The 18,219-nt window shown below is 44.9% G+C and overlaps 1 protein-coding gene and 1 pseudogene across 2 annotated transcripts; one reads left to right on the forward strand and one right to left on the reverse strand.

Annotated features, from left to right (window-relative positions):
* Positions 1-5,607: 5,607 nt before the first annotated feature.
* On the forward strand, positions 5,608-17,447 carry urod (uroporphyrinogen decarboxylase). The gene is made up of 10 exons (XM_080779327.1): positions 5,608-5,830; positions 8,640-8,752; positions 8,887-8,966; positions 9,350-9,412; positions 9,686-9,883; positions 11,823-11,984; positions 12,749-12,883; positions 13,967-14,067; positions 15,045-15,111; positions 16,109-17,447. The coding sequence occupies exons 1-10, from the start codon at positions 5,808-5,810 to the stop codon at positions 16,277-16,279; spliced, it is 1,113 nt and encodes a 370-aa protein (XP_080635453.1). The 5' UTR covers positions 5,608-5,807; the 3' UTR covers positions 16,280-17,447.
* LOC308325328 (small ribosomal subunit protein uS5-like) lies at positions 7,265-8,120 on the reverse strand (annotated as a pseudogene). The gene has a single exon. The product of its transcript is annotated as a small ribosomal subunit protein uS5-like (transcript).
* Positions 17,448-18,219: the final 772 nt, after the last annotated feature.

Consider the following 18,219-nt stretch of genomic DNA (forward strand, 5'->3'; position numbering starts at 1 on the left):
TCCTGGGCTCTACACACCCTCCACCAACCTAGTCCCCATATATGGGCGACAAGGGGAGAGCAACGGACTTGAACTCATGCTTCCTTCATGGCCGAGTGTCCAAGTTGCTCCTTTACACCTGACAGGGGGGAGTTTCCCTGGTTGGACGTAGCGCGTGGAAGGAACACGTTATTCCAGTTCCTTTCCCCTCCATCAGGCGCCCCGGCTGGCCAGGGGGAGGCAGTTTAGTGACCAGGATTACTGCATGTTTTTTGTGAGGGTGTACCTACCCTAGGGGACACGGGGAGAACATGCAAACTCCACACAGAAAGGCCCTTTCGCCAACCCCCGCCTTCGGGTTTGGACACTGATGACGAGGAGGAGGAAACACGCCACGTTCTTTTCATAATCAATATTATTAGCTATTATATCAGTATTGCATCGAGTACTAGATAACGCTAATTCGTCTACATATTTGGCTGCATTTATTCGGTGATTAGCCATCTTGGCTAACGCATTAGGCTCTACCTGGTTGAACGCACTGCTGGCACTAATCATATATAATTGTATACCAGTAAGACGCGCAAACGCGGGAAGCGAACGCAGCTCGTACATATTTGGGTTTTTTTAAGATTTTTTTTTAAGTTATTTTTTTTTTAAGTTAAGTTATTTTTAAGTTAAGTTTTTAACTTAGCCATAACCATATAAGGAGTCCCCAAAGCAGCTATACGTCCAAATATGGAGTGTCACTCAGCTCCATATATGGGCACAAAGGGGGGGACACACAGACACACGCACGCACGGACAGACATGATCTGCTAGGTCTCGTCATAGTAAGTAGCTATACGTCCAAATATGGAGTGTCACTCAGCTCCATATATGGGCACAAAGGGGGGACACACAGACACACGCACGCACGGACAGACATGATCTGCTAGGTCTCATAGTAAGTGCTCACTGCATTCGCAACAATACATCTGACATACATGATCAAACTTGTCCCCTATGGGACATTGGTTGTGCTGTTGTTCGCTATTGATAATAAAGTAGCAGATCCATTAGTGACATTGGTACCTGTGACATTATTCTGCAGTGCCTCAGTGGGTAGATCCGTAGAGGAACATGTCACTGACACAGTGACACTGTTCATGCATGGGTTTGTCCTCTAGTCTAATGTGTTATTTGAACCTATAGTCTTTTACTATAACCAAGAGGCAAAAGTTATATTAATGTAGTAGTTGTGAATGTTTAGCTTATTGTATGGAATATCACATAATTGTTAGTATAACACAGCAGGATTACTGTCAGTCTGTAAATAACATACATATGCATGCATATGTTGGTACAATTCACTGTTTAGATTTAAGGTTTAGATTTCAGTTCACAAAAATATATATTTTAAAATATTGTTAGAGCTTTTTATTTCCATTTCTGCTAAGCAGCAAGCTATAATATAGCTTGCTGCTTAGCAGAAATGGAAATAAAAATCACACCCGTGTGAACCGAGTGGTGCAACTCCCCTCTCCCTCTCTCATTAGCAGGCAACAGTACAGCACTATCTCTCTCTCTCTGTTTCTGGCACAACACCCCTACTGGTACTACCGGTAATAGTCATATACTGGTGCTCAGGTACACACAGACATTGCTGGTTGTAGGAGTGGTTGCACCACTCAAAAAGCATCTAAGCACATTTCTATTTAATTGAGAACCTATTTACATCACTGCTACATGATGCATACATGTTGCATGTTTGAAAAGTAATGTATACGGGTGAAGATGGGCAATAATACTAGTATTGCATGGGCAAAACAATCAACCCAGAACAATGTAAAATGGGATATGTGTATGTGCTGAACACTCAGTATGGCTGCTGAATATTATTTTGCTCTGTTATGCAGGTTATGTTAAAATGTGCAGAAGCAGAGCCAGAAACCTGATCTCCCAGTGGCAAAAACTGGTTTGATGTGCAGCTATGCTCCATATTACTGCTAGACCATAAAGGACTGCAGGGGTACATTTAAACCATCTACAATGATACAGGTTTTGTAGTGATTTTACATGTATGTTCATTCATACCAGTTATTACAATAGACATTTGCATTCATAACCTACCCTACAAATATTTTAACATGGACCACAATTGGATCAAGCCTTAGTTTGGTATTTTTTTGTATTGATCCATTTGGCTTCTCATCATACTGCTGTATTTGAATGAAATATTCAATACTTCATTCTTGATAACTACAGCAAATTATTTCCCTACAAGGTCCTTTCCATTATGTCGTTCATCTATTCACGGGGACCATTTGCAATCCACAATACAAGCAGGAAGGGTGTGCAGCCACGGACATCTAACAATGTCACAGACCTGTTCTCGTGACTTAAAGGCCAGAGTTTTGTTCATTTTCTGAGTCACCAGACAAATCACTCCACCAACTAAGAACGGCCATGCTTCACCACCACTGGAGCCAGTTTCCTGGACCCTTCTGTGATGGAGAGAGAGGGGGTGGTACTGAGACCAGGGTCCCGGTGAGAGAGGGTGGTACTGAGACCAGTGTCCCAAGCCCCTCTGATATGGTCAGGTGGTGCTGCTTACAGCTCCTGTGTGTAGCGAGACCATTTGGAGGCTTCCTGTATGTTGGGCCTCTCAAAAGCAGCACACGGGGTTTTCAGGGACTTCCACTTGGTCTCTCAGCTGCTGGTATGGGCCAGGACTGAAGACCACCTCCTCCAGAACCAGCCTCTGCAGGGTGTCCACATATAGTCTACTATACGGTGCAAAAGACATGGTAATGTCAATGCAGAAAGGGGCGACTGTGGCTCAAGAGGTAGAGCCAATGATCGTCCAATGATCCATGGGTCGGCGGTTCGAATCCCGGCTCCTCCTCCTCCTGTCTACTTGTCGAAGTGTCCTTGGGCAAAGACACTGAACCCCAAATTGCTCCCAATGTGCTGGTTGGTGCCTTGCATGGCTTCCGCCGCAATTGGTGTATGAATGTGTGTGAATGGGTGAATGTAATACACGATCTATGTAAAGCGGCGCTATATAAATGTCTTCTCATAGCACAGAGAGTAGTAACTTACTGTATGTGGGAGCAGTCTTCTCATAGCACAGAGAGTAGTAACTTACTGTATGTGGGAGCAGTCTTCTCATATCACAGAGAGTAGTAACTTACTGTATGTGGGAGCAGTCTTCTCATAGCACAGAGAGTAGTAACTTACTGTATGTGGGAGCAGTCTTCTCATAGCACAGAGAGCAGTCATTTAACCCTGACCACAGGTTCTCCATCCGCATGGCACAGCACACCACGCTCTGCGTTGTAGTGGAGAGCGGCAAGGAGCAATCTATAAGCATATAGTTTTAAAGGAGTGAATAAGGTCAGCGGTATAATCGATAGTATAATCTTTATACTATAGATTTACTAGATGAGTAAGACCCAAACTTGGCACAATGTCCTCTACAGTTAAAATAAAGACAGTGTTTCGTATAGGTGTCCATTGACATATTCATTCGTTAGATGAATGCATTTATGACCTGACAGAGATGCAAGATGTTTGCTGAATCACATCAGTATATACACACACGGTATACTGTGTACACTGTATATCGTGTGACATTTCTCCAAAATTACAGAATTTGTATCGTAGCCCCGAATGTGGGATTGTAGACTGTCATATTGGCATATTTGAACTACTATTTCAATTGTTAATCTGCTCATAATCACTTGTGCAAACCTGGTGAATCAGCTCTCATGTCACCACCTAAAGCAGGGGTGCCCAGAAGGTAGATCGCGATCTACCAGTAGATCTCAAAGGCTTTGCAGGTAGACCACATGACATGCCAGACAGAATATATATCATAAAAAAAACTACTTGAATTAAGGTGACTGATTAAGCGAGCCTTGTCAGCTCAAACACACAATACAAATACAAAGTCATTATACAAATAACTACGAATTCCATTTTCCTCTCTCTATTTCCCATTCCAAGTGTGTTTGTCTTATAGTGTGTAACGCCAGTGCTGCCGTTTTCAGCAATGGGATAATAATTGTCAATATCCTTAAACATATTCATCATTGTTCATCAGATAACTTACAATGAGTAACGTTACCTTTACTCCGTCTTTTTGCCCTCGGAGCTGGGAAAGACCCTCTTCATACATGGTGTATGTTGGCAACCTATACATCTGTGTCTTCTTTTGGCTGTTGGATAATTAACTTTTTAATCCCGCTGGAGGGTAATTCAAGCGATCACAGCAGCATTATAAGGTAAAGCATAATAGTAAAAAGAGGCCTATACAGCAATAACCATACGTATACAGGTACAATACAGCAGTAGTCATGTTAGCATTTGTTTTACGTGTCAATTATATAGTTTGGTAGCAAAGATCTTGTTAGATTATGAACATTTAACTCAAGACTCATTATTGACGAGGTTTCATAACATTTACTACTCGGATCTGGAACTTTGTATTTAAAGTCGTTCTGGAAAAGAGCTTGTGTCTAATACATGCTTACTGTAATGTGTTGTTGTACTCACTCACATGCATGATGCACCTCGTATAAGCACACCCACGCACACACTAACTGTACAATATATGTATGTAGGGCAGGTGTATCAGATTTGGATGAAATCAGATCAAAATGAAATGACATCATCCGTCGCCGTGGAAACGGCGTCTTCGGCGCAGATGTTCTAACGGCGACAGAACGCGTAGCTGTCCTCGCAAATGAAACTAGGGGCTACTAATATATACTATTCTCTGCCTATCGGGACGGCGCTGAGTCGGGTCTGGTGGCCGTCGCAACGCTCGGCACGGCGACTCGCTCGGCTAGCGCCTCGCTCGGCGGTGCCTCACTCAAGGCCACCAGACACGGCGCGCCTCCGTCATTGAGATTTCAAGTTGATCTGCTCTCACGTTAAACCGGCTCACGGCGCGTAGACCTGTCCTACTCGCTTCTTAATGTTTGCAAACATACGCACGCACGTGTTTGTTTGCAAAAATACGCACGCACGTGCTTATGTTTGCACACACTCCGTGTAGCTCTTGAATTGGTAACGTCACAAACAGTGCAACTTGACGACTGTATTGCATTTGCATGTAGCCTATAGTAAGTAGTACTAGTAAGACGAAATATTATTTGTAAGTTTGCCACGGTACTTACTCTCAAGTTTACTCGGGCTCCGACCGTGAACACATTCGGGATGGCATGTAACTGCAAGCGCAACCCGGAGGGAGTTACGGTATGGAAGTACAAACTTGATGGCATGTTATGTGTGCCGAATAATGTCATGTTTTTACTTCCATAGTACGATGTGCTTAATGTAAATCGCTCTGGATTAAGACTAAAGAGCGTCTGCTAAACGCATAGATTGTGAATAGTTTACTTTTACATATCTGACACACCAGTTGTGAATGAAACACACACACACACACACACACACAAGGAAACTGAACTGTTCAGATTCAGAATGATGCACGAGCGAGCGACATCCAGAGGAGACGCTGTGATTGGCCATCTAGTAGTGCGCTTGTGCAGCCAAGCACGCGCTGTGATTGGGCCCGTACGTATAGCAGAGCGACGAGCACGTGATGAACGATCACGTGAGCACGCAAAGATGGCCGCGCCCTGAAGCAGTGGTTGTGTGTGTGTGTTGTGCAAGAGGAAGGACTTTTTTGAATGACAGACAGACAGAGACAGACAGACAGACAGTGTGGAGGGAGACAGACAGACAGTGTGGCGACAGACAGACAGTGCAGATTAGAAGAACAACACTAGATCATCTTGTGGAGAAACCATCTTGTTGTTCTTCTCATCATCATCACCATGGACAAGGACGAGCTTATACTGTAAGTATAGGCTACAGTACACCTGACATGTCACATTATAGCAGCATTGTTTAACAGAACGTAATGATGACGTACGGTCATCCGCATCGTTCTTAATGGAACACTTTGACGTTAGCGACAGTTTGCAGTTCCATTGGGAATTGGGAATTTCCGTTTGGCTTTTAAGGCTGTGACAGAGGAGATAATGACAAATAGCCTAAATATACAAAGAAATGTAACAAAGTCCGAAAAACCATTCATAGTGGGAAATAGCCGATCTACAAGCTCTGAACTGGCCCAAATATTTTTGGGGAAATGTTTGAAAATATATATATGAAAAATTCAACGCAGAAAAGATTGTGACGATTATTGCGATTATCTCAAATAATTTCGTTTTAAGGCGATTATATGATGTACTGTAATATTTGTGACAGCCGGCTGGCTTCCTCACATCTTTTCATTCAACCGTTACCGTTCCACTGCTGGTCTGAGCGATAAGAGAGGAGAGGAGTGGTCGCTCTGGAGGAGCATGCACTACAGATAAGAGTCAACAGAAGCTGTGCCACGGCCCACGGTACACTTTGATAATAGTTTTTGGTATATATATCACTTCACTTTAGCCACGTAGCCTCTATTACTTAATTAAAATTGCAGCGTACTTGGTGTGTTCTTTTTCAATCTACACCAAATGGCAGATTTACAAGCACATGTGTCACAGCTTGTAATTATTTAAAAAATGTTTAGACTATTTTTTTAATATGTTTTGGGGCTTTTTTTGCCTTTATTGATAGATAGATATAGTAGCTTGACAGGAAACAGGGAGGGATATGGGGTGGGGTGGGGCGGGGTGGGGGGGGGGGTGAGACGCAGCAAAGTTTGTCAGGGTCGGGCCTCGAACCCGCAACACACTGTCATGCTGGATTACCAGCCAAGGTGCCTGGACCGCGGCTAAACCATAGATAGATATTTTTAAAGTAACAATTTAATTCTGGGTTTGCAAAGTGGTTAATCGCAACTGTCCATGTTCAGCAGGAAAAAGGTACATTTTAAAATAACATCTTGAGTAAATGCTGTAATGCTGTAATTAAAGGTGGGTCTAAAATACTACTCGATTACGACTGGTTGTTCCGAGTTTAGAACACGCCACAGTGGTGTCCGTCCGGTATAAGAACTTAACCCATTCTGGGGCGGGAACCCCTTTTGGTGTTAGCATTATGTTATGCTTTAGCTATTGAAAAATAGCAGAACTACAAGCTCGTAAGCGCGCCACCGAGTGGCGCGCTACGAGCTTGTGGGTCTGCTATTTTTTTGAAAAATCGAAGAACGACTGACATATAGAAACATAGCTTTTTCAGAAAACTGTCAGGATGTAGAAGAACATTTTTAGAATCCGATCTCAGGTCAGAATGGAGATGTATTTTTTTTATTTTTATATTATATTCTGTAAAAATGTGTTTAGGAGGAGGGCGGGGCAGGAGGCGTGGCCCTCTGCGCCGACGCCCCGGTGTGGTGGTTCTTGGCCAGATGGTCGGTGAACTCCTGGTAGGGAGACTTGGCGAAGAGCGTGGGCTTCCACAGGTCAGGGGTCAGGTAGCTGTAGGTCTTGGAGATGGCGTCGAAGGTGGCCTTGGCGAAGTTTCCCAGCGTGGCCGTGGACCCGCTGGCGGACGTGTAGCAGTCCTCCACGCCCGCCATGGCGAGCAGCCTCTTGGGCACGGGCGCCGACACGATGCCGGTGCCGCGCGGCGCGGGGATGAGGCGCACCGCGACGGAGCCGCAGCGGCCCGTCACCTTGCAGGGCACCGTGTGGGGCGCGCCCATCCTGTTGCCCCAGTAGCCCCGCCGGACGGGCACCACGGACAGCTTGGCCAGGACGATGGCGCCGCGGATGGCGGTCGCCACCTCCTTGGAGCACTTGACGCCCAGGCCCACGTGGCCGCCGCCGTCTCCGACGGCCACGAAGGCCTTGAAGCGCGTGCGCTGGCCGGCCCGCGTCTGCTTCTGCACCGGCATGATCTTCAGCACCTCGTCCTTCAGGGCGGCGCCCAAGAAGGCGTCGATGACCTCCGCCTCCTTGACGGGCAGCGAGTAGAGGTAGACGTGCTCCAGGGACGTGATCTTGGCGTCCTTGACGAGGCGGCCCAGCTTGGTGACCGGGACCCACTCCTTCTCCTCGGCCTTGCCGCCGCCGCGGCCTCCGCGTCCCCCGCGACCACCACGCCCCCCCCGGCCGCGCCCACCGCGGCCCCCCCCCGCCCCTGCCGCCGAAACCCCCGCGAAAACCTCCTCTACCGCCGCCGTCGTCCGCCATTTTGGTGACGTGTGTCGAGGTCGGGAAGAAGGATCGAGATGTCTTAGAAATAATCCCTGACGCGACGATATCTGGGTTGTATAAAAGGCCAAATATCCTGACTATACTACGGAAGGCGGATGGATCTACTCTGATCTTAATGGTAATAACCAGTCTTCATATATGGCTTGGCTGGATGCTTGTCACGATGACAAAGCCAGTCGTCTATATATATATCCATATATGGAGTTCTATATTGACCTGATGTCAACACTAGACATATATCTGTTGTTATCTAGGTCAGCCCGGGCCCAAATATGGAGATTGTAAAGGTTAGTTCGATCCATATTTGGAGGTAGTGAGAGCACTCAGATGGTGAAACGATAGGATCCACCGGTTGTCTGTTTTTTTGTGCCGGCAATCCGCGCCCTTCCCCTCTAGACCAGAAATCACACAGGCTGGTTGGTCCGGGGGCTACCTGGCATATAAATGCTCATTTCATGATGTCCATCGTTTTGTCATTTTTTCCCCCCCGTCCAGTCCCAAAGACTTCCCCCAGCTGCAGAACGACGTGTTCCTGCGCGCTGCGCGAGGCCAGGAAACCCCGCATGTCCCCGTGTGGTGCATGAGACAGGCTGGACGCTACCTGCCAGGTAGGAGAAAAAAAAATATATTTTTTAAATTTCTATGTCAGGCCAAAATGGGTTAAAAGGAACACGTGAGCTTTCAAGTCTATAAAAAGATGACTATTAATATTATAATAATCTATTGTCCCGTTTGTGTGCAGAGTTCCGCGAGTCGAGGGCGGGAAAAGACTTCTTCGAGACCTGCCAGTCTCCACAGGCGTGCTGTGAGCTCACATTACAGGTAGACGTTTACTTAGTTTTTCTTTGATTTCTACCAATTAAGCTTGAGTCCTGTTCCACAAACTCTTTCTAAAAAGATCACAAACTGACACTTACTACGTACTTAGTACTTGGAACGATGCAAGTTGGAAATGAATGCCCCACCCAGTTGTGTCCCTTTTATGCCCATATATGGAGTTCTTTGTTAGGGATGCCCAAATAATTATGGAGTCTATGCAGATGTCAGGACAGGCCAGTTCCATGGAGCCCGGGCAGGGGCTCTGGTGTCCAGAGCCCGGGCAGAGACTTGGTGCATTTATACTGTAGATGTAAGATACAGTAACATAAACTAAGCCAGGGCAGCATTTTATCCAAAGTGTATTTTGTTCTTTTCCTTCCTCTCAGCCTCTGAGACGTTTCCCCTTCGATGCTGCGATCATCTTCTCAGACATCCTGGTTATACCTCAGGTAAACAACCATCACCTCGCCACTGGGCGTGTAGCGGTTTTCACTCGACTCACGAGACGATTCGAATCATACAAGCTCATAGCGCGGCACTTGAGCTTGTATAGGTCTGCGAAAATGTGCTGCAAATCTTTGAATATATATTCTTTCTGAGTTTTTAACTCAAATCTTTGCTTCTGGGTAAGAAATGTCTTCTACAAATTTGTAGAATCGTTCCCAGGTCGAAATGGGTTAAATGTATTAAACGTGCGTCCGTGTCCCACCTCCTCCCTCCAGGCCATGGGCATGGAGGTGCAGATGGTTCCCGGTAAAGGCCCCAGCTTCCCAGAGCCTCTGCAGGAGCCCGAGGATCTCCAGAGGCTGAACACCAAGGTGGACGTCCAGAAGGAGCTGGGCTACGTGTTCAAGGCTCTCACCCTGACCAGACACAAGATCGAGGGCAAGGTGCCGCTCATCGGGTTCACCGGAGCGCCGGTGAGCGGTCTTTTTATCCCACGATTTTGTAACCCATTTTTCACCCCCGTGTCAATGATCTAATGTGATCCTGGGCTCTAACACACCCTCCGCCAACCTGGGGAGAGCAACGGACTTGAACTCATGCTTCCTTCATGCATGAGGAGTCCAAGTTGCTCCTTTTACACCTGACAGGGGGGGAGTTTCCCTGGTTGGACGTAGAGCGCGTGGAAGGAACACGTTATTCCAACCAGTTCCTTTTCCCCTCCATCAGGCGCCCCGGCTGGCCAGGGGGAGGCAGTTTAGAGAGACTAGGATTACTGCTTGTTTTTGTGAGGGTACCTACCCTAGGGGAAGTCTTACTTACTTGCCTTACTTTTATTTGTTTATTTCGACGGGACAATGCATGGGGCAATGGACATTACAATTCAAATACAATGTAAACACACCGGATTTAGCAAAGATGCTAATTTTCATCCGAAAGTCCCCACACTAAACACAACAACGAAACCGAAGCACATTACACTACGAGACAAAACCAAAACATATGCATACAAGAAACAAGTGCATCTATAATTATTGTTTAGCAGTGTTTTTATGTCTAAAACTATGGTGAAAAATGTCCGGCGACTATAGGTACCTTTTCTCACTAACACAGACTAAATAAAAACAAAGCTATGAAGACTAGTGGAGGCGAGATCCAGTAGAACTAAAAGACAAGTCATGTTATGCTTGAACATAGCAGATCTATGAGCTCACAACGCCTCGTGAGCTTGTACTGTAGATTGGCTATTTTCAGCATGCAACAAAGTCTACAATCAGCCATTGTGACAGCATCAAGGCCTGTCGCCAAAATCAACTGTAGATTTAGTTGACTAAAATCGTATGATATTTAGTCCACTAAAACGACACTAACAATAAAACATTTCATAGTCGGACGACTAAAAACAATACTAAAACTAAATGCATTTGTCAAAAGACTACGGCTTACTGTCAAAATCAACACTATGACGATATGATTTCGTCGACTAATTCTATGACAAATGTTCGTCGACTACCTTCACTGACAAAAAACTCAAATGGAAACTAAATTAAAACTAAGCCATGATGACTAAAACTAAGACTAAATATGCTGACAATTTCGCCAACAAATAAAAACTAAAATGTTAGGAAGGGACAAGATAGTGGACAAGATATCCAGTACTGCAAGTCATTTTACACTTGGTACACAAACTCGCGACGCGCGGTGAGCTTGTAGATCGGCTATTTTCAGCAAGTGTAAAGTCAGTCATTGTGACGGCATCAAGGCCCGCCAAAATACATTTAAATCGACTAAAATCTTATGATTTCTTCACCATCCCAATAACTGATTGTGGGGGTTTAGCAGAGATGGAGTACTCGTACAGAGGCTGCAGGGGAATTGGGAATTGGCTTTACTAAAATTGGGACTTGAAGGGGAGGAAATGTTTTTTTCTTTTGTCTTGAAGGGGCATGATTTGTGCAATAATACTCTTTTCATTATGTCTGCCCCGTGCTTTCCTGAGATCTATACTATTTAAATTACAATAAAAAAAAGATTTTGAAAAGAAACATTCCAGGTGACTTAAAAAAATGTGACTAAACCTAAACGAAGAACTATTCAAGAGACTTGTGACTAAAACCAAAAATCTTAACTGTTGCTGTTTACCCATTCTGAACGGGAACCCATTTTGGTGTTAGCATCATGTCGTGCTTTAGCTATTGAAAAATAGCAGATCTACAAGCTCATAGCGCGCCACCGAGTGGCGCGCTACGAGCTTATAGGTCTGCTATTTTTGAAAAATCGACATTTTTTTAGAATCTTATCTCAGGTCAGAATGGGTTAATCAGACCAGTGTGTGTCCAGTGGAAACCTCGTATGAATCTGATCTCAGGTCAGAATGGGTTAAAGTCAACACTCCTCTGTCCTCCTCCTCCCCAGTGGACGCTCATGGGCTACATGATCGAGGGCGGCGGCTCCAAGACGCTCTCTAAGGCCAAGCGCTGGCTCTACCGCCACCCGGAGGCCAGCCACATGCTGCTGAGGATGCTGACTGACGTGGTGGTGGAATACCTGCTGGGGCAGGTGGCTGCAGGGGCCCAGGTAGGGGATCCAGTCCAATAATAGACCATATTCACACAGCGTATATATGTATTCTACGTCCGAGCATAGGCATGGTGACGCCCCGCCGCCTGCCTCTGATTGGCCTATACCGACTCTGGCACTCCGTGGTGAGAATGGAAAAAATGCGACAGTAACTTGTTACTTGTCATTTTTGTAGAAGAGGCAAACTAATGTTGTTTGTGCCGTTTGCTTTGATTGAATAATTGATTGAACACGTGTGTACTATGTTTTGATTTGGCTGTGTTTCTAAATTAAAGTGTTAGTGTTGATTATCGTGTATTAATCTAATTATAGTAAACTAATACTATTATACTAAAAAAAGATAAAAATCAAGGTATTAATCTAATTATAGTAAACTAATGCTATTATACTAAAAAAAGATAAAGATCAAGGTATTAATCTAATTATAGTAAACTAATACTGTTATGTTAAAAAAAAGATCAAGGCAAAAAGAGACCTTTTTACAGTACAATAATGTTTCAAGTTTACACATAAACAGGCCAACGGCATAAACAATTCTTCGACCTGAAAGGTCTTCATCAGAGTCACGACTCTGATGAAGACCTTCTAGGTCGAAACGTTAGTCGTTCTGTATACTAGCACCTAAATAAAAGGCTTCAAGTGTCCGGGGGGGGGGGCGGGTTATGTCGCTCCTGGTTCCCTCTCTAGTTTTATATATATATATAACTCTTTGGGTAATACATCGTTTCTCTGCTAACCGGCCCGTTCTCCTTGCCCTGCAGGCTCTGCAGGTGTTTGAGTCCAACGCCGGCATCCTGGGGCCGGTGGAGTTCAAGGAGTTCTCCCTGCCCTACCTACGAGACATCGCACGAAGGGTTAAAGACAAGCTGAAGGACTCAGACCAGGACATACCCATGGTGAGAGGACGCGCACACGCGCACACGCACACACACACACACACACGCACGCGAGCGCGCACGCGAGCGCGCACAAACACTTTGGTCACACACACGGTGAGAGGACACACAAGGTCAAAGACGAGCTGAAGGATTCAGACCATGGACGGTGAGAGGTGTCAAAGACAAGCTGAAGGTACAGTACAGTATGTCTCCTCTCACCATTGGTACGTCCTGGTATTCTCTCTTCCCTGTCATTCTTCACTTGTATCTCTATATCTATCAATAAAGGTAGAAAAGCCAAAAGAATATCTTTAAAAAATCTACAAAGTAACTAAAGTTTACAAATATGTATGTGGTGGAGTAAAAGTACAGTATTTGGACCCGAGGTGTAGTGGAGTAGAAGTAAAAAAGTACTGGGAATTGTAAATACTCCAGTACAGTGAAAGTACCTCAAACTGTTAAGTACAGTACTTAGTTACTTTCTATATTAACCCATTCTGGGCGGGAACCCCTTTTGGTGTTGATGTTATACTTTAGATTTCAGAATAATTGTGAAAATGTGGCGCAAATCTTTAAATTTCCAGGTCTAAATGGGTTAAAAAAAAAAAGGAGCTATAGTTTCTGCCGGACAGCCACGCACTCTTCTACACACAGTTCACACGATGTGATATGATATGCCACCAACAGGTGGAGCCATTGTGCCACAAATGGTGCATGTTGCTCCAACTCAAAGTACTCTACTCCAACTCTGTGTGCATGGCTGCATTATGGACACTCTTACACCACGGTTGAACCTTAGAGTATATTATATGAGGCTTGAACCTTAGAGTATATTATAGGGTTGAACCTTAGAGTATATATGAGGGTTGAACCGTTTACCTTCTTATTTTTCCTGCCTAATTATTTAACCAAATTAATGCCTAAAAGCTGGTTCGGAACTGGAACCAAACATACTATAAAAAAATAATTAAGAACCAAAGTTATTTTGGTGAAAAAGGGGGGCCTTTCCTAGCCTGGCGTTTTGTCAAGCTGTGTGTGTGTGTGTGTGTCTGTGTGTGTCTGTGTGTGTGTGTGCGTGTGTGTGTGTGTCCGTCCGCACAGATCGTCTTTGCCAAGGACGCGCACTACGCCCTAGAGGACCTGTCTCAGTCTCACTACGAGGTCGTCGGACTGGACTGGACCATTGACCCCTCGTCGGCACGGTAACACACACACACACACACACACACACACACACACACACACACACACACCTACCTGTGTGTCAGGTCAGTCACTCTCTATTCCCACATTATCACTTTTGAACACTAATTTGGAGCAGGTGCGATGACGACGAGGCATTTACAACGTGGAAAGGAGGGACACCCGCCACAGCGCCACCTGCTGGGTAGAGAGCATTCATTTAAGAAGCAACGTTTCGGTCTTGCGACCTTCCTCAGGCTTGAGTGCTTATTATTTAATATCATTAGTCCAGAGCAGAAACGTCATAAAACTGTACGTGAGAGAGAAACGCATACGTGTGTGTGTAGGCAAAGGTCCAGAGTTTTTACTCTATATCGAGTGATATCTCACTGTGGTTTTGCACATAAACATTGTGGAAACACACACACACACACACACACACACACACACACACACACACACACACACACACACACACACACACACACACGCAACATCTTACAAAGCCCAAGCCGCTGTGATCCCTTCTACTTAAGTCCACTCTGAACTCTCTGGGTCAGCCGGTGCGTCTCACAGTCTGACCTGCGTTTGACCCGTTCGTTCAGCTGCCTCTCGGGACACAACGAGACAACCCAAACGAGCCTCTCTCCACATGCAAAAACAGACTCTCCTAATCCAACGTCTCACTGAAAAAGATCCAAATAAACTATTCATTTAGTTCATTTCAACCATTTCTGACACAACTGCTGTACCGGCCGAAACACTTCACGTTGTTCAGGCTGCTTTTGTTTGTGTGTATTGCGCCGATGCAGCGTGCACGGGCCCCAATTGACGTGTGTGTGTGTGTGTGTGTGTGTGTGTGTGTGTGTGTGTGTGTGTGTGTGTGTGTGTGTGTGTGTGTGTGTGTGTGTGTGTGTGTGTGTGTGTGTGTGTGTGTGTGTGTGTGTGTGTGTGTGTGTGTGTGTGTGTGTGTGTGCGCGTGTGTGTGCATTTTCAGGGAACGTACAGGGGGTAAGGTCAGCCTGCAGGGGAACATGGATCCATGTGCGCTCTACGGACCCAAGGTAACCTCCTCCAACCTCCAACTATAAATGCATACAGTCTGTGTGTACGTCTGTCTGTAATCCACGTAACTCCAGAACCGTTCGCCCCACCGACTTCAAATTCAAATTCCACACGCCCTCAGGGAGTGCAGTGCCCGGTGTCGAGTCGGTCGGACCCACGGTTGTCCAGAACCGCCACTAAAAAGACCTCCCGGGCTCGTCTGGACAGGGCCCCTGCATGGCCTGTTCGGACCTCACAACACTCCATATTTGGGCATTGCCTGATGCAGAACTCCATAAGCAGGCCTGTTCTGACCTCACAACGCTCCATATTTGGGCATGGCCTGATGCAGAACTCCATAAGCAGGCCTATTCTGACCTCACAACGCTCCATATTTGGGCATTGCCTGATGCAGAACTCCATAAGCAGGCCTGTTCTGACCTCACAACACTCCATATTTGGGCATTGCCTGATGCAGAACTCCATAAGCAGGCCTGTTCTGACCTCACAACGCTCCATATTTGGGCATTGCCTGATGCAGAACTCCATAAGCAGGCCTGTTCGGACCTCACAACGCTCCATATTTGGGCATTGCCTGATGCAGAACTCCATAAGCAGGCCTGTTCTGACCTCACAACGCTCCATATTTGGGCATGGCTGACACAAAACTCCATGTATAGGAATAAAGGGACACAAAGAAGAGAAATCTGACATCATTTCCCTGCAGCCAAATACATATGCATACAGAACCACCACTTTAGCATATCATCAGGTTCTCTTTTTACCCATTTAGGAGTTAGGACTGAGGCCGATTCTAAAAACGAACTAACTCTAAAAAAAACATTTTTATGCTGCCATATAACTGTACTTAGCAACAACTACCCCAGAAGGGTAAAAACACCAAAAGATGAACCCTCCTGTCCAATACATTGAATCTAATCTACCGGTAATCTAAACGGTTTTTTGTGTCCCCTGTATAACGTTTCACCATCTTGGTTTCCCCCCCCCCCCCTCCAGGAGCGTATCTCGGACATCGTGAAGAAGATGGTGGAGGGTTTCGGTACCCGGGGGTACATCGCCAACCTGGGCCACGGCATGTACCCCGACATGGACCCGGAGAGCGTGGCGGCCTTCGTGGAGGCCGTGCACACACACTCCCGACACATCAACAAGAACAAGAACCCATGAAACACAGATAAACCCGCTGTGTTATAGTTCGGCTTCACACCAGGGCATTCACTTCTAAGTCATTTTTTACTAGTCGACTAGTTGCCTAGTTTACTAGTCGGCTAGTTGTTTTTTGGGTTTTTTTGGAAATAAATATTTGTACATTTAAAAACTGTGTACATTGGTGACTATAACTATATTCTACCTGATCTTGAGGCCTACAAAATCGGGAGAAGAATATTTTATTTTTTATTTTTCTTATCAACTAGTACCAACAAGGTCAACTAGTGGATTTACTAGTCGACTAGTTGCTTAATGTCCTAGTTCACACAAACGCCTCACATAACGGCACACGAACCAAATCAAATAAAACGTATCCTTGCTGTCCGGAAGAAACCACCCAACTCCATTTTTGAGGTTTTTTGATGGTATTTTTAAAAAAAAACTATGCGTAAATCAATGCTTTTGAACACCTTTTACGTCTGTGTGTTGGTTAAAAAAAAATATTGTAAATATTCTAAAAGGAGTTTTTTGTTTGTTTGCTGACTTGGCTATAGATTGTTTTTCCTTTTAAGTCAGTTTGTAGATGTTACAAATGTAAAAATAACCTTTTTCAGAATCAGAACATTTAATATCCAGATTTTGCTGCCAGTATTTGTACCTAAAAACACAACCTGGACCAAAACAAAATAATTTTCAAGAACCCCCAGAGTGTATAGAACCGATTATTTGACGACATAAGCATATTGGTGCTGTTAACAACATGGTACCAGTCCAGCACACTATATACTTTCATGTTGTGTTTTCCATCAATAGCCTTGAAATCCGGTAAGGAATGCAAGATGCCAAATTTTGCCAATGGTAATTCTCACTTGTTTTTGTGTATCTTTGTTTTGTGATGTGTTTATTTCATCAGCCGCAGAGAGGGTGCAGCATTGGGAAAAACAAGTGGTTTTATTACGTATAGTGGGAATTAACATGCTGATCATCCTGAGAGCACAGCTTGGTGAGAGACTTAACGGACACGATCACTGCACCACGTTAGACTATAAGCTCCGTTAGTAGGGTGTACTTTTTTTTTCTCCCTCTATCCAGTCAAACAAAGGATTGTATTTCGAATTGGATAAGAAAATGTTACTTTCATAAGATACATAACATAAAAGGTCAAATAAAAAAAATGCACACTGGATTTTACACCTTCGGGGTTTTTTTTCCAAATCCTCAAAAATGATGAAAAACGGCGTGCTATAGTATGCCGTACGATATGGGCTATAGCCCATGGTTCAAAATGATGAGAAACGAGGATAACTTTTTTTTTCAAAATTTCAAAAAACATGGGCTATAACCCAACGTTTTTTTCATTTTTTCATTTTTTTCAAATCCTCAAAAATGATGAAAAACGGCATGCTATTGTATATATTTTTTCATGTATCCCCTATCCCTTACATGGGCTACTGGCCACATGTGGCCCCCACCTAGCTTCTTAATTTTGATCTCAAAGTGCACCAGATTGAAGCATTTTCATGGCAAATTTACAATTTTTTCTGGCAGGAGGGGGGATCAGAAAAATATGTTGCCTAGGGCCTCAAAAGGCCTAGAACCGGCACTGGACACCCCCACCCCTGCATTCACCAGCACAAAATCTCATATTACTGTCCCCGACGTAATCCACTCTTTAGATTTTTATTGAAGGCATAGATGGCCCCTCGAGATCTTAAGAAGCATCTTAAGCTTGTCCTTAAAAATGGGCCTCACTGCCATGCTGGCTTTTTTGAGTGGCGCAACCACTCCTACAACCAGCAATCTCCGTTTCCGTTTGTATCAGTCAATCAGTCATGTATCAGTCATGAGCACGAGTATGTTACTTAATAATACCAGTAGGGGGCGCCAGAAACAGAGAGAGGGGTTAGTGCTACGTGCTTGAATACCAGATGTACAAGCTCACAATGTGTCTCATCTCC

The sequence above is a fragment of the Protomyctophum bolini genome (genome assembly GCF_963924005.1).
Source record: "Protomyctophum bolini genome assembly, chromosome: 12".
NCBI lineage: Eukaryota > Metazoa > Chordata > Actinopteri > Myctophiformes > Myctophidae > Protomyctophum > Protomyctophum bolini.

What these genes read in the sequence shown, in the direction of transcription:
- urod (XM_080779327.1), top strand. Translation starts at nt 5,808, where the DNA reads ATGGACAAGGACGAGCTTATACT. An exon ending in AGGTGGCTGCAGGGGCCCAG is followed by an intron (nt 11,985 to 12,748) that starts GTAGGGGATCCA and finishes CTTGCCCTGCAG; the next exon opens with GCTCTGCAGGTGTTTGAGTC. An exon ending in GTGCGCTCTACGGACCCAAG is followed by an intron (nt 15,112 to 16,108) that starts GTAACCTCCTCC and finishes CCCCCCCTCCAG; the next exon opens with GAGCGTATCTCGGACATCGT.